General features: G+C 36.3%; 1 protein-coding gene across 3 annotated transcripts in view; it reads right to left on the bottom strand.

The window, feature by feature from the left end:
• Nucleotides 1–15,831, bottom strand: part of LRRC49 (leucine rich repeat containing 49) — a 40,523-nt gene that overhangs the window by 10,575 nt on the left and 14,117 nt on the right. For 2 of the 3 annotated variants that reach the window (XM_053955010.1, XM_053955012.1), the window contains 3 exons: nt 10,359–10,506; nt 3,505–3,588; nt 617–780 (listed from right to left, as the gene is read on the bottom strand). In XM_053955010.1, the coding sequence (XP_053810985.1) occupies nt 617–780; nt 3,505–3,588; nt 10,359–10,506 (396 nt within the window). The remainder of the gene's footprint in view (nt 1–616; nt 781–3,504; nt 3,589–10,358; nt 10,507–15,831) is intronic. The other variant, XM_053955011.1, reaches the window with a different exon arrangement.

Here is a 15,831-nt window from a genome sequence, read left to right as displayed (position 1 = left end):
ATCCAAGGCGTACACAGCTCATTAAGTTCTGCAGTGGGTTCTGGCCACATGGCCACCTTTTTAGATACAAATAAGCAAAAATAATATATTTTAAACCAAGAATACTAAAATTATCTTGAAAATAAAACTAAGTCTGTAACTGCTACTGTTAAAATAGCCTGGGTGTGAAAGCAGTCCAATAAAAGATGCTGCAGTCCACACTAAGAATCTGAATACAACTATGAAACCTCTTGATATACAAAGAGATTACAAATCTTCATAATGCTCACACTTCTTCATTTTGTTCATTTAAACTGAAGGCAACAATCTAAGCTGTTAAGGAAATGAACAGTCTCGAGAAGGCTCAGGAATTCGCATTAAACATTTCTTGTAAACATGAAGTTGTCCTTTATTTAGCAAAATCACATAATAATTTAGCTTGCACTTCTTTAGGCAATGACTTACTGTTCTATTTCTTTTTAAACATGCTACTCATTACTAATGGTCAAAAGCAAAGTAAACCGTCTTTTCAGGGTTGATGTGCATATATAGTACTTTTGATAATGAAATACAGCGAGATCTCAGTGGTGAGAAGTAGTAACCTGGAACTAAAGACATGAACAGGTAAAAGCATCACCTAATAAAATACCTGCTTTCTTCAGGAAATACATATGCAGCACTGCCATTGATCTGGCAGGGCTCATTTTCTTTATCTTTGTTTAAAGAAGCCTCAAGAGCAATTTGGTTCTGCTGGATCTCCCACTGCCGAGCAATGTTACTGATCGTTAACCGCTTCTTTTCCTGAAACAAGATACACAAGTCACCATAAGGCATGACAGGGCAGGATCAACACATTTGTTTGTTCTGAAATAAGCTGCTTAAGCAAAACATTTAAAATTGCTTCAGAGTGAAGAAACTGTACCTGTGGTTCGTGGTAATGCATTAAAATCAATACATTGTTCTAGTGCTATTTTGCATAAGTGCCAGCAATTAATTTCACAAAATTTGCAATAAAGAAAAAAGAAAATTACATAATAAATCCACAATTTATGAAAGCATGAAGCTAAGCTACTTAGGACACGGAAATTGCTACTTCTGCAAGTTTTTCATTTTAAAGAGCTCAAAACTCTAGTTCACGTTCCATTTGCCCAGGGAGTTTTGATGCTCTCTGGTTAGAGAGCACTGGTTGCTCAACACTTCCACAATGACTGAGCTCCACATCACAGAAAGGGAGGGAAGTTGGAATCATCAGTGTTTTTTATCATAGCAATCTTTAGAAAATTCTGTTTGTTCTCAAGGCTGTGGGTCTCAACCTCAATTACTGTACAGCTCTACTGCTTTGTTAGCCCTCAGATGTGGGCTGCTGGATTCCTACAGGACTTCAAAAACTTCCATGAATTCCTTTTACATAATGCAAATTTTACAAGTGTAAAGATTCTGCTAGCAGTAACTTTCTCTTGTTCCAGTAAATATTAAGTTCAACCACTGTTGGAAAGGAATGACATTCTCTATACATTTCAAAGTACATCTCAAGCTTTCCCAGAAGAGTGGGTTGGAAGCAATAAAAAAGAAGTCTGGAAAAAGAGATGAAGAAATTCTGCTGTTTGGGCAGACAAGTATCAGCAAGGGAAAAAGAAGAGATGACATTGTGAAATAAACATTTTCAAAGCAGTGCATACATGAAAACAGCAATTGTTTGCTACTGAACGAGTGCCTGTAATTTCATTTACATTTCATATAGAGTAAGAAATGTTGGAGAAATGTGATGGTAAAAGAAAATTGCAGAACATAGTTCTCTAAATACTTGTTCAGATTTAACTATGAAGAAACCTATAGTTGACAACTTTTTTTGCTGGACATTTTATCTATGAGCATATTTGTTCCTTCAATTCAAATGTGTGGAACGAAAAAAAGCCTGAATCATATCAACCCATTCACAAAGGAAAGATCTACAAAATCATTAAATCATATGGAAAATATTAGTATTTGACTGTTATGCCACTTAACTATTTGAAGATAGGAAATATATTATGATAAAATTAAAGTCTAAAATGTAATATTGAAATTGAGTAATGATTAGCACTAGGTGTTAAAAATATTTTTTCTACTTGTGAAAGGAAATTTTCCACTAGCAAAAAACACCTCAAAATCTAGGCCACCAAGACAAACAATCTCTCTGCTACAAGGAAACATTACATCAATGGTTAAGATAAACTACAGATAAACTACAAATACCTACTTTTTTTTTTTCCTAGTCAGAGAGACATTTTTAATGGCATGAGACAATGCCATGTGTGAAAATTCTTTACTAATTTTCCATTTCTTGATGCTACTAAGATTTGTCACCAACACTTCAAATCTGAAGAGACTTCAAATACATCAATATCTTGCAGGAAAAGTAGAAATACCAAAACCAAACAACAACACTGCTAAAAAAAACCTAAAACCACCCCTCAAACTGCATCTAAGTCTTTTTATATTATATCAATATTTTTTAATCATATAGAAATATACAAGGATACAAATATACAGGAAATCAAAACATATTCTTATTCACTGGACAAAATTTTTCCCCGCATATTCATATGTTTAGGTTCTTGTGGGGGGGTTGATATACTTAAAACATCTTTTAACATACTGTTAACATTCTGTGTCTTTTTAGTTTTCAGTTTGCTACACTTCTTATGGCCTCCTGCAACTAATCCAGTCTAATCCCCTTCATGAAATATGATTTTACCTAGGAAACTTAATATGGACATGAACATTTCTTGTTTATTTGACTTCCAAATTGAAAGAGATTGTTTGTATAGGCATTACTGGCTGACAAAAAGAATGTAGGCACTTTTTTTCTCCAAAAAACAGGATTTGAAGCCAAATGGTAATATTCACACAGCAAATGGAACATAGATACTCTTAGATTCTTGATCTTTGGTCTCCTATTAGGAGCACAGCTCATGTAGTCAGCAGCCGCATGAAGAGTGTTCTGGAGGGCACCAGGGTCTCCCCTGGTGGGGCACTTCTGTCTCCTGTGTGTCAGCACCAGCAAGGGCAGCTGGCTTGGGAGATAAGATAGATCAGAGTTCTGCTGACAGAGACAACAGCTGGAGCCTGCCTGTGGCCTCAGGGCCCCTTCACTCTATCCACAGAAAGGAACAAATTCAACAGGAAACAATGAAGGAAAAACTACTTCAGTAGTTTTCAGTGCACTCTGGCTGCAGCGAGAGTGTTCACCTGGAAAGGGGAGACCACGTGAAGTCACTGCAGAAGTCCTTTACTTTAGCCTGGATTTATGAAAAAAAAGTTTGCCATCCACTGACATGTATCACATGTTCAACGTGGGCTTTCTGCTAAAGCGTACCTTGCATATTTGACTGAACAGAGTTTCAACCATGGAGTGCACTGTTGAAGCTGTGAAAATAGAGGCATATTGGGCTATATAATCTAATATCTGCAGCAAAAAAATTGGGATATAAATCACTGCTGTAAACTGGTTTACAGTAACCTTAGAAGAGCCACAGACAATACCTTAAGCAAGGTCTGTCTATGGCTTTCACGCTTCCTTTCTTCCTCTTTCCTTGCTGCAATAGATGCCATACGTCTTTCTTCTTCCTGGATGAAAAAAAAGGAAAACAAATTCCTAAAGGGAGGAACTAAGCCAGTTCTGAAAAGTATTACTGATAAATTATGTTCTTGTGTTGGTATTTGAAAAGGAAATTTTCATGTTAACACAGTTTTAGAATTTTTATAACCTTAATGTTTCTAAATACTATTAAAACCAATCAAATTGTTAATTATAAATAAGTCAATAAAAACAGAATAATTAACTACTCAGATAAAAACGCTGAAGATAAAGCAAGTTAAAAGTAATATATGTGAGAGTCTTTGAAAAAGTATAAAGCATATGGTGACCAGGAAAAATATTTTTAGATATGACAGTACAATAGATCTTCATATCTTTGTAGTAGTTTTTGCAATTAGCAGGATTATTTTTTTTTTTTTTGTAAAAAAAAACACACAGAGCAAAAAAAGCTGGCTTCTATTTATGCTTGAATCATAATCCAGGATTAATTTTCATCATTATAAACCGCTTCCAGGGCCTGGCTTTTCTCAATCAGCAACAGAACTTCAGAAGAACAGAACATTTTCAAAGTTAGCTATTCCATGACCATTATATCCCATCAATATTATTGCCTCATCATGAAGTCTCAAGAAGAAAGCCATTGATTTCTAAACAATGAAAATGAAGCTGCTTCATTTTCCTGGTACAGTAATTTGATACTGCAATACACCCATATTAGGTTGGATGCCCCTTGTTTACAGAATTTTAAACATTCTCACAGCACAGTATTTTTAGAACATATATTTTCTAAGTAACAAAATAAATGTTCACTATGAAGTAAAAAGTGCAGAGTCCTTCCAACACAAATATTTGGGAAGCATACTTTAACTTATTTTGATTTACTTCACATGCCATTTGAGTGTTTCTATTGAAGCCTCTTCCCAGAACATATGAAAAGTGTTTTCATTTCCTCAAAATAGAAAGCTCCTGTCCGAACCTTTTCATTTTCTGGAAAAGTTATATGTTAACAAAATTAACAAACAAAAATGAACAGAAAGCACCATCAACCAGTAAGATATATTGACATGTCAAAATTTCTACATAAATACAACATGCTATGTTTAGAGCATTGTAAGAGCCCCTAAGCACAAGGGTGAGTGCTTATTGGAAGATAAAATAAAACAGGAACTGCACACTTAGCATGGCCATTACATTTTTAAGAAAACAATTTTGAAAGCATAAGAAGTTCAGTGCATGTAGCAGACTTACTCTGATCTGTGTACAGTCCCCCTGAAACCCACTGACACACCATGGATTTTGGCATCAGTCTGAAAAGGGGTTAAAGAACAGACTTTCAAACTGTTCCTCCATGACTTTATCCTAATATCATACATTAAACAAGAGGAGTACCTCAAGGCACAGTAAGGCATGAGGCTTTGGGCAGAGTAAGCTTCTGTAACACAATTGTATGTAAGAATTTCCTTGGAACACCAACTGGAAAGCCCCTAAGTTTTTTTAATTATTTATTTATTCTCAGAGCAAGTTGTCTTTTACTGGTGAAGTTCTTACTGTTGGCAGCCTCCTCTGCTACTGAGCTTTTAAGCTATTCCTAAACAGGGTATTTCCAAGGGGCTAGTGGAATGGAGTTACAGCATAATCCAGGTTAGAAGGACTTCCTAGGTCACTAGTGCATGTTAAAAGATATCACCAGGAACTGAATAACAAAATAAAAGCACACATGGATACAGAAGGCGTTCTTGATGCCTCTGCAACAAAGTACCACACAAGGAAATCCAACCTATGAATGGGAGGGTTCAGGGGCAGGCTGTGAAAATCATGAACTAAAACCCCATGCAGGCAATATGTCACAAATATGAATGCATCATTAATAATGCAAGATAAAAACGTACTGCTCCTCAAGATATGATTCAATTTTCAGAACTGCAAACCTTATCCTAATTATGTATTACATTATTTTGTTAGTGTTTGTGTAAAAAACACAAGTCTTAAAATAAAAGATAAACACTAGCAGACTACATTACTGATATCTTTCTTTAGAGAGCAGGTTTGATTTGTTTCAGGGAATTTTTATTTTTTTAATTAAATCGCTTCATTTGACTGTATATCTATGCTTTTAAACTAGGCTTCCTAAAGAAACAAAAAGGAAGCTTCCTAAAGAACCTTTTTACAATTTTGTCTTCACCTTCTCTAATGACTTTTCAACACATTGATCATATCAAATAACAAAGTACATTTAGAAATCTTAAATAAAGGGACTTTTCTTGTTTCCTAGAAGTTTGATTATATTAAATTGGTATGTAGAAAGAAGAGAAATGTAAGCTAGTTTTACCACCAAGGAAGAGGAAGCAGAAACTATCCATTCTATTTGGCAGAAAACATCTGGCCATTCATCAGAGACTCAGTTTCAAACTAACTGAGCTGGTGTTGTGTTTCACACTGGTGGAGATGAGAGCTAGATAACAAAATTGCATTAATAGACAATTAGCCTTCATTAAATTTATTCATTTCAAAACAACTTGCTGTAGTTTTTTTCCCAAGATTTAAAGCAATCATCCATAAAGTTCCCTAAATCAGTTTTCTCTCAGCTTCTACAAATCTCTTGTTATTCTATCTTCCTTCTCAAAGCTTTCCCTTAATCCAGTAGGTACCAGATGTGTACCTTATGACTCTGTCTTCCATGCAGGAGGGTCTATTGCCCCCACTGGAGTCAGTGCTGTACCTTCCCTGCCAACAGTCTCCATACAAAGATCAAAATCAACTAATGCAAATTACATTCTAACAAGAGTATTAACTGAATAAGACTTTTTCCCTTGATCAAGAGTTTATCCTAATTACAGACATTTAAAAAACACTTATCCTTTTCTAAAAGAAGTTAACTTAGCCAAAAATTAAAACACATCCTTAGCTTTACTCAGTGTTCATAAAGGCAGAGTGATAGAGAAAATCCCTGAATAAAGATCAAGGGTCACATCTACATATGCACTTCTTGATTAATCTTACACAACACATGCAAGCAATCTTAAAAAACACATTCCCCAGGAATCCATGAAACACGCCCCAGAGTACCAAAAAGGTTATGAAACAAACCCCCACATAACCTTGCCACAATTCATTTTCACTACCATCCCTTCTCTTTAAGAGAGGAGTTCGGAAGAGCTGGAGCCCCCGGCCTGTATCACTTGTTTCCCCCGGCTGTCCGGCTGCTCTGTCCGTCCCTGTCCGTCCCCGGCCGGGCAGGGCGCGGGCGCTGCTCCCGGGCTCGCTCCCGCCGCGGCCCGGGAGGGCTTTCCCGCGCGCATGGCGCCCCCTGCCGCCAACCGCGCGCTCCCGCCGCAGCGCCCGTCACTGCCGCCCTCCGACCGCCCCACGAGCCGGAGCTCGTGGGAGAGGATCCGGAACAGACCGCGGCGGAGTGCGCGCGTTCCTCCTCACTAGCGCCTTGCTAGTCTTCAAACAAGGTCCTTTCAACAAATGGCACCATTTAAGTAATACAAAGTCACACTTAAGTATCTTATTTCCCAGTGGAAAGAAAAAAAAAAAAAACAACAACAAAAAAAAAAAAAAAAAAAAAAAAAAACCAACTATCAGGGATCCCTCCCTAAAAAAAAAAAAAACCTCAGAACACTTTATGGTAGTGATGGAATACAGTAATGAACTCTATTGTGGATAAAGCAGTAGAACCTACTCCCTGATCAGCAATGAAATGTCTAAGCAAATAATCAAAACCAAACACAAGTCTCTTACTTTAAGCTTCTAAAACATATAAAACCTCAATGAAAAATCCAAAGCTTTACTTCTAAAAAGACACAGCTTGTGTTTTAATCTGGCAACATTTAAAAAAATTTGCATTATATATCATGTTTACACACACATATAGAAATACATATACACGTAGCAAATTCTCTTGAGGAAGTCTGTTGGAAGTGATGGATAGCAAATGTTCCTTGTTATGTAACTCCTTAGTAAGGAATATGTACATATTTCAATCATATTTAAATACTTTACTACATATCTGCAGACAATCTCTGCTTACTATTACAAAAGAGTGGAAGAAAAGAAATAGGTCCCAATCAAACTGTAAACACCGCTGGGCAGGCCCACTTTTTCAAAAGTTCAAACTACAAAGCAGGGTGAAAAAGCTTTGGTGCCCAGAAAAACAAAAAACCATTATGCCAAGTGAACCAAGGTAAATAATCTCAAATGCAACCTGAGCCTGCTCTGACTGTAAGGCTCTGCACGAGCCTGTTCCATGGATCCAATTATGCAGTCCCATCACCTTGCAGCTAAGGTGAGGTAAAGGTGTAACAGTGACTTACTGAGAGGAACACAAGTGAACACAGGAGTTCATCCAGCCACAATACTTCAGCCTCCTTCTCAGTGTTTAAGCCTTTAGACTGAGCTCCCAAAGGTCAAAAAAGCCAAAGATTTTCATTGAGCTGATGTTTTAGATACACAACACCAAGTGGTTGGGTTTCCAGCTGAAAATCATCTTGTGTGGACAATGAACAAGTGAAGAGCATTACAGGTACTAACCTCCACTGATTTCATCACAACTGGGTCTATGCTTCAGCGGTTCAAGAGCTTGAATCTCACATTCAAAAATGGCTTAGGTATGAGGTGGCCTAAGAAAACATCAGCTTCCATACCATGTCAGGCTTTAAGAGTTGTCATAATTCAATACAATCCCATGCCTAAAGGCAAATCTACCCCAACTTTAACAGTATTAGAATAATTACAGTGCACAAATGTTTTATTCCAAGTACAGGTGTCCTTGGTTTTCATGGCACCTCTATGTTTCTGAATAGTGCCCTAAGGCAGAGACAGCTGTCATTAAATTTTTGCACCAGGGGTCCTTTCTCCAGGGAATCCCGTGGAAAAAGCCTGGCACCAAAGTATGTATATTCCTGAAACCAAACATGAATGAAGCTTCTAAGTCTCATACAAACTTTTGACAATATCCTCCAGTAAAAGAAAAGTTAAAATCAGAACTAACAACTGTGTAAAACACAGTTCTTGAGCAGAAAAGCTTCTGAACAAGTTTGTAAAGAATTCCTAGTCAGAAAAAAGCCCAACAACCATCCAACTCTCAGTTTGTTACAAGATAAAGCAATGCTAAAGTTCAAAATGGCCTAAATGTTTTTCAGGTTGATGAAGAAAAGATCCTATAAATGAAATTAAAGTTTCGTTTTTTACACTAATCAAGAGTGCAAGTCACATACTCAACACTGCAAGTCCATTCCCCACCAGGTTAGATCTACCCTTACAGCTGACAGCAACAGCATATTGCAGTGCTAGGCAGAATAGCTGGATTTGGGATTGCCAGCTCTTTAATTTTACCACAGATCCCATGATACTTGTTATTTTTCTTTAAATCCCAGTTTCTTAAGTCATACGATTATCTGGGTAACAGTTTTTATTGGAGAAAATATATAGCACCCTCTACGTGGAGAAAAATGTTAAAAGGCTCAAAAAACAGAAAGCAAATAAAGAACGTAAAACATTATTTTTACAAGGAGGTTTATGAGCAGCACAACTGGTGAAGCCTGGTTTTCTATGGCTCTTTGTCTTTGTGGTTGATTCTCTGATGTTTAACAAGGTGCAAACCCAGATTAAGTTCTTCCCATGGCTGTGAATTTCTGACAACTTTTCCCCCATACAGATCTCATAGAGTCTAAAAAGGAGTTTGAGCTCTTTCTACAGTTTTCCCCATCACTGATATTTCCACCGGGAACCATCCCCTCTTGACAAGGGTTAAAGTGGGGAGATGGAGAGACATTTTCTTTATGCAACTCAAGTTTCTGAAATAATACTGATAAAACAAGTTTTTTAAAGCAAAGTAATTAGCAATTATTAAGTCAGGATAAAGTCATAATAAAAGTAACTATTAAGTCATTATTAGGTCAGTATAAAATATAAAAACCTCTGAAGCTTAGAATATCTGTGAACAAACAAGTATTTAGTATTTTCAATGACGGAAGCAAAACTTTCATGTCCCAAAGCACCTTCTTCTTAAAATTAATCCACACACATGTTCTATTTTTCAGCCTAACTGGCTCTATGAAAAAGCATCAGCTTTTCTGGTAAGAAATCATGCTTTCGAATAGGCACAGAAGAATTAGCAGGACTATTCCTATATTAAAAGACAAAATAAGTCACATTATGGTAAGACCCTGGTGATTGTCCTTCATTCCCTAGAGTGGATTTTCAAGAAGCCCACAGAGACTGAGTCCTCTCTTCCCTTATCAAGGTTACTTGAACTTGAGCAGCAGAAACAGAAATTATCAGGGACAGTAGGTTAGGAAGAGAAAAATACAGACACACAAACAGTGTGATCACCAGATCTCCCTAGGGAGGCTGATTAAAGAAACCAATTAAATTCTTAAATAAAAGATACCAATTACAGCAGTTTTAGGGCAAACAGACCACTCCTTTGGAAGATATGTGCTGTTCCTTCTCAGCTAAACAACAAATCAGCAAAGACTGTTAGGAAAATTCTAACCAAAAGTTTTGCAGGTTCTCTCATGTCACATGGCAGCTGAACATGCAGCATTTGCTGCTGGAGTTTAACCACTTCAAAATAAACATGTTAAATGAATTAAAAATGCAAACCCTTACATTATACTGAACTAAAGAAAGGGGTTAAAGTTTTAAATATTGTCATGTCTATTCATCATTCAATTCCATACTACATTAAGAAAAAAAGTTTGTATTTTTAATATACACATACACACAGAAACCCCTGCATTTTACTTCTGATTTGAAGCATGTATTAAATTTGATGAAAACAGAAATTTCTTACTGTGATTCTCTTCATATCTAGCTGTCGGAGCTGCATCATATGATGGAGAACAGTGTGTTTGTACCATGTCTCCTGAGCTATTGGATTGCCATCAAGGGTGATATCTGACAAGGATGAAGAATCAGCAAGGCACAGAATATCCTCAAAACTGTAACCAAAAGAGTTTAAAGTTTAAATGTCATGGAGTAGGAATCATTTTGAGATGGAAGATTTTATTTCTTAAGGACAGAACAAATATTTAACTGTACTGAAACACTTCCACCTATCAATACTGCGTATGATAAATACAAGTATTCTGAAATACCAGCAGCTGCTGCTGGAAAATCTTTTATTCCCTTCATATACAGGTAAAAAGAGATGCAGAATAAGGAGAACTATAGGAGTATTTAAATCAAACCCCCTGCTAAAATATGATACATATAAATTGATATTCAGAAATATGATAGGTATATTTGCCATCAAAGGCAGCATGAAAAACCTGGAAACTACAAGGAGAGAAAGCCAACCATAAATATCACAGAATGATCCTAAGTGTTTGAATAATCATTAATATTGAAAGTAAAACAGCTACAAAAGCAGCATAATCTTCAAAACAGATCAGTCCATTAGTTTGAGTTCAGTCTACAAACTCTAACCAGCTGGCTTCTTAGAACACATCAGATTTGGTTACCTGCCAAAAAATAACTGACCTGTGTTAAACACATTTAGAGATATATAACCTCTGTAGTGTTCCTTTCATTGAAAATGAAATGTGAAAACAAAGCAGCTCAGATATTTAGTATTTTTAAACAACAGAGAACTATTTGACTGGATTTTAATAAAAAAGCTGAACAGTTATGGCAATAAATAAAACTGCCTAACATATTTACAATGTATCTATGACACTGCACCATCCTTATGTCCTTTGGCATTCCAAAGTCAAGCCTGCCTTAAGTCAAGTCAAACCTTAAGTATGCCCTGAACTTAGTGATCAGAAAACACATGCAGTACAGATGTTCATTTCAAAGACCGTCACTGAATAAAGTTGCAATAGATATTCTGGTGCAATTGGTGCAGCATGCAAGGAGCTCCTACACTGTACACTCAAAGGGCACAGCAGGAAAATGACAGTAAAGAGGAAGATATTACTGCCTTTGTACTTGGTGCATGAAAACAATCTAAAAACCAATGGAAAATGAACTGTGGGTAGATTGTGACAAAGACAGTGAAAGTTCTTAGGATATCTGAAGAATTGGCTGTTTTGTACATGTATTTAAAGCTCGATTATTATTTTCTGTTTCTTTTTATGATCTTGTTTCCTTTCCAGAAAACAGCTTATAGAAGTGCATTTTTGGAAGATCAGTCTAACATACTACATAAAATACGTACTCAATATATCCTAAAGATAAAAGACAATCTTACCAAATGACACAGAAGTTAGCAAGGCAAACTCAAACATGTTAGAACAAAAATCCCACAGTGTGAATTTCCATTGAGCTAGAACATATTTTGTTTGAAAAATATAAAAATAATTTTGAAGACCAAAGATTTTAAAGTATATTTAAAAGCATTAAATATATTTATTCCACGTACTTACCACTAAACATTTAACCAAAGAGTACTTCTTTCATTACATATGATTTACACATTTTTAATAAAAACAATTTCTTCAGGAAATGACAGAAAAGTTGAAAGATTACTAGTATGTTTTCAAGACCTTCCACTTACACATACTGCTGTGCTTTGAAATTCTCACTGCTTCAGCATGCCAGAGCATTCACTCCGGACCTAAAAACAGATGTGCTTGCTTTATCCTGCTTTTAGCTGCCCTATTAGCAGATCAGTTTTAGAAAGAAACAGTGCAAAAAAGTGTTTTCACATCTTTGTATACACATACAAAAAACCTGAGCTTTAGAAATTCCATGTAGAAAAGTTCATATACTGTACTTGTCACACTGGTGTCCTAATCCTAAACTAATGAAAGCTTCAATGTGCTACATTCCCAAACAGATTGCACAGGTTACAACCAAGCCTCTGTTGGCTTCCCAGCATGCAGACTGCTGGGACAGAGGCCCCGTGGTGACCACCCGACAGGAATCAGAGGCCACATCTCAAGGCTCTCCCTCCAGCCTCTGTTCACCACAAAGGAGCCTTTAACCTGCTCAGGAAATACAAAGCAGCTCTGGATGGTGCTGTGTCAGACTGGCTCAGTCAATCTTCTTGAGTGGAATGTCTGATTCTCTTTCCAAAAGACCTTCTCCTGCAGGAGGCAACCACCTCTCATTCCTGTTCTTCTTACATAAATCGTCTTTGCTAAAATTGCCATTTCAGCAAGACAGAAATAAGTCACAAATTTGGGCTAAATTATCAGAAAGTGTTTTCTGGAAATCTTTTGCAAATAGATCAGTTTTCCATCTTGTGTGCATGCTCCAAGTCCTGCATCCAGCTTTCCCCTCTGCCAAAGGGACACAAAGCCACTTCTTCTCATATCAGAATGCAGCACTTACTTAACAGCAGAGCACTCTGGAGCTCTACTTGCACCAGTGATACACATTCACAGGACACAGGAATATTTATCTTCTGTTTTAACCTGCTTGTTTAGGGAGACAGTTGTTCCTTCTCTACACATATGCATGTTGCACAAAGGGGAAAAGCTCTGGAATAGAGAAGGAAGGCAACATATTTACTATAGTCTGAAAGAACACCTGAAAGAGAACTGTATGTTCAAAAATACTCCAAGAAGAAAACTTGTGGTTTTCCATGTTTCTAACTATTAGACTACCTATGAAAACAGATCTAACTACTATCAACCTTTCATTCCCCTTTACCTTCTTTTGTTCAAGCATTTAACAATGCATTTATAAATTTTCATCTTGCTGAGTAAAAAGGTACTTTCTTGTTTTTATTAGGCTAAGAACATTGCTTCTCTCAGGTTTCCAATTTAGCAACCAAATGAAGAATAAAAATTACATGAGCTTGTTTCCAACTCATTCCATATGCCTAGACTAAATGAAAAAGCCAACAAATGCTGACCTGGACAGCAGTGTAACACTGAAAAAATGTATTTTGTTTCCAAGATTAAAAAATGGTCTTCCCTGGTTTCACATGTTCAAACATGAGCAATAACTTACTTTCTGATTCTCTGTGGCAAATCTTTCTTGCAAATGTTACTGCAATCTCTTCCCTGTGCCACGTGACAAATTAAAAATGGGATTTCTCCCATTTCTTTATAACCAGTTCTATATATAGGTATTGCCTTCAGCCATCAGGTAGAAACACCTTCAGTGTGTAACTGCTAAGATTGTTTGGGCTGAAGCCAAAAAACAGGACCACCTTTGTTTCCTGTCAGCATTAAGTTCAGTTTTAGCTTGCATTATCTTGCCAGCATATCCTTTTTTAATAAAAGTTCTGCACAGAAGCAGCAGCATTCTGAGCCCTTCTCTGAAGTATGAGGTAAAAAGAACTGTGGTATATCCTCATGCCTAAAATTGTGACAATTTTTAATGGCATTCCTGAGTCTTCTACTGAAATATTAATTCAATGTCAGCATGTGTCAATTTAAGACTCAAGTATTTTCACTGATACAAAAATAGAAACAAGAAAATATTTCCATGGAAGCATTGCCTCAAAAATGCTATTTTAAAAAATGAACATTAATAAAATATTGCAATGAAATGGTAACAAATATATTCAAGTTCTGGCAATTTTGTTGTTTGTTTTCATTTACAGGGGGTCTTTTTTATGCACCTACAGATAAATTAATTAAGAGTATTTGTGCACCAATTCACTTGTCAAACAAAATTCAGTTGTATAGACAGAGTCGTTTTTAGGAAAAATCATTTTTCAAATTACCCTATGGCCCAGAGCAAATGGGGTAAGTGACTCAAAAGCACAGAAAACCATTTAAAAGAGTGTAGGAATGGTCAGATACAGCACAGCAGTTCACTGGTGTTATGGTTGTAAAGAACTTCCTCAGTCAGTTGAAAGAGTATCAAGCCAAGCATCAGATCACAGATGATCAAGAATATATTTGTAATATTTAATAACTTCCCTGGTAGAAAACATATCTACTACATAGCTCTAAGTTAGAAATTATTTAAAGGGTTTAGCCTTCAGAACCGCTATATGTAGTAAAATGTATTATTTAAAAAACTCCAAGCTGAATGCAATTAAAAGAAATTTTTCATTTGTGTGTTTTAAAATAATGACTGATAAATAGAGAGTTAGTTATCCATCCACTTATCTACCCACATGCATATACACAATTTATAAAGAGCAATATCTTTTGTTTAACATTAAGATTTTTTTATGCCTATTCCAACTGCAAACTCAAACTAAATTCTCTATTTCCATATATGTTCTAGATAAGTATTTGTAGCTTACAAAAATCCTAAGACTAGATCTAACAATAGACCAACTAAAGCCCCCATGGATAAATGACAAAAAAATTTTATATAGTACCAAGAAGCAAGCTACTGATCACAAACTTCGAGGAATCTATCAAAAGCTCACAGAAAATTCCAAGCATTTTTCCTTCTTTGAACACTGTAAAAATAACATGAATTTGCATAAAACAATATGAGAAAGCAGTCAGAAAGCTACACAAGAGACACCAAGTCCATAATAAGACAGGGCAATTTCCCTGACTGCAGTGATGCTCCCTGACAGCGAGGGAGCCAAGCTGCTGCAGTCTCCTCCTTGCTCCTGCCAACCTGAGACTTTTTTTAGAAAGCCAGGAACAAAGGCAAGTCTCAATTCTGGAAATTATTCAAAAGCAGCAAAATGCTAACCCCCTCGCTTCACTTCTTAAAATAAGAAGACTAGCAAATTAACTACGGAAAGAGCATAAGAAAGACTCCTGCAGTTCATCTCTGAATTGTTTTTAAGTGTTTAACAGCCATGAGTATTTAAGACGTATTGCATTTGTACTTTAAGAACCTAAGGAACACAGACAAGTAGGTTGGAGCTGTCTGCAAAACAAATAATGCAGGTCAGTATAAAATGTTTGAGTAGCTGCTACAATAAAAGCTCCTACTAAGTACATTTTACAGAGAAAGCAGATACCACAAGAATGGCATGGCATTCCCTGCAATTAGAACATGAAGCATCTTCCCCTACCCCACATTTAATTATTTGATTCTAAACAAAGAAAGCTGCTGGTGATCAAGGGATTAAAAAAAGGACATACCGAACTGAAGATAATGCAGGCACTTAGGGTTTTTTTCAAATACTGGCATGAGTATAAAGGCAGACTTCAAAAATGCATTAATATGAAAAGGCACAGAAGACAAACATTTCTATTTATAACAAAATGTTCTTATTACTTGAAACTGTAGAAGCCCAGCTTTGTGAGTTGAGCTATTTTGCTTCTGCCATCTGGTCTGAAAGGGAATCATGAATATACCTTTCAGACTTTATTAATACATGGACAAGTAAAATACAAGCATGAAATAATAGCAAGCAGAATCTGACTCAGCAATTTGCATAACTCCAG

Source organism: Vidua chalybeata, chromosome 13, assembly GCF_026979565.1.
Source record: "Vidua chalybeata isolate OUT-0048 chromosome 13, bVidCha1 merged haplotype, whole genome shotgun sequence".
NCBI lineage: Eukaryota > Metazoa > Chordata > Aves > Passeriformes > Viduidae > Vidua > Vidua chalybeata.
This window is presented reverse-complemented; position numbering and strand designations above follow the sequence as displayed.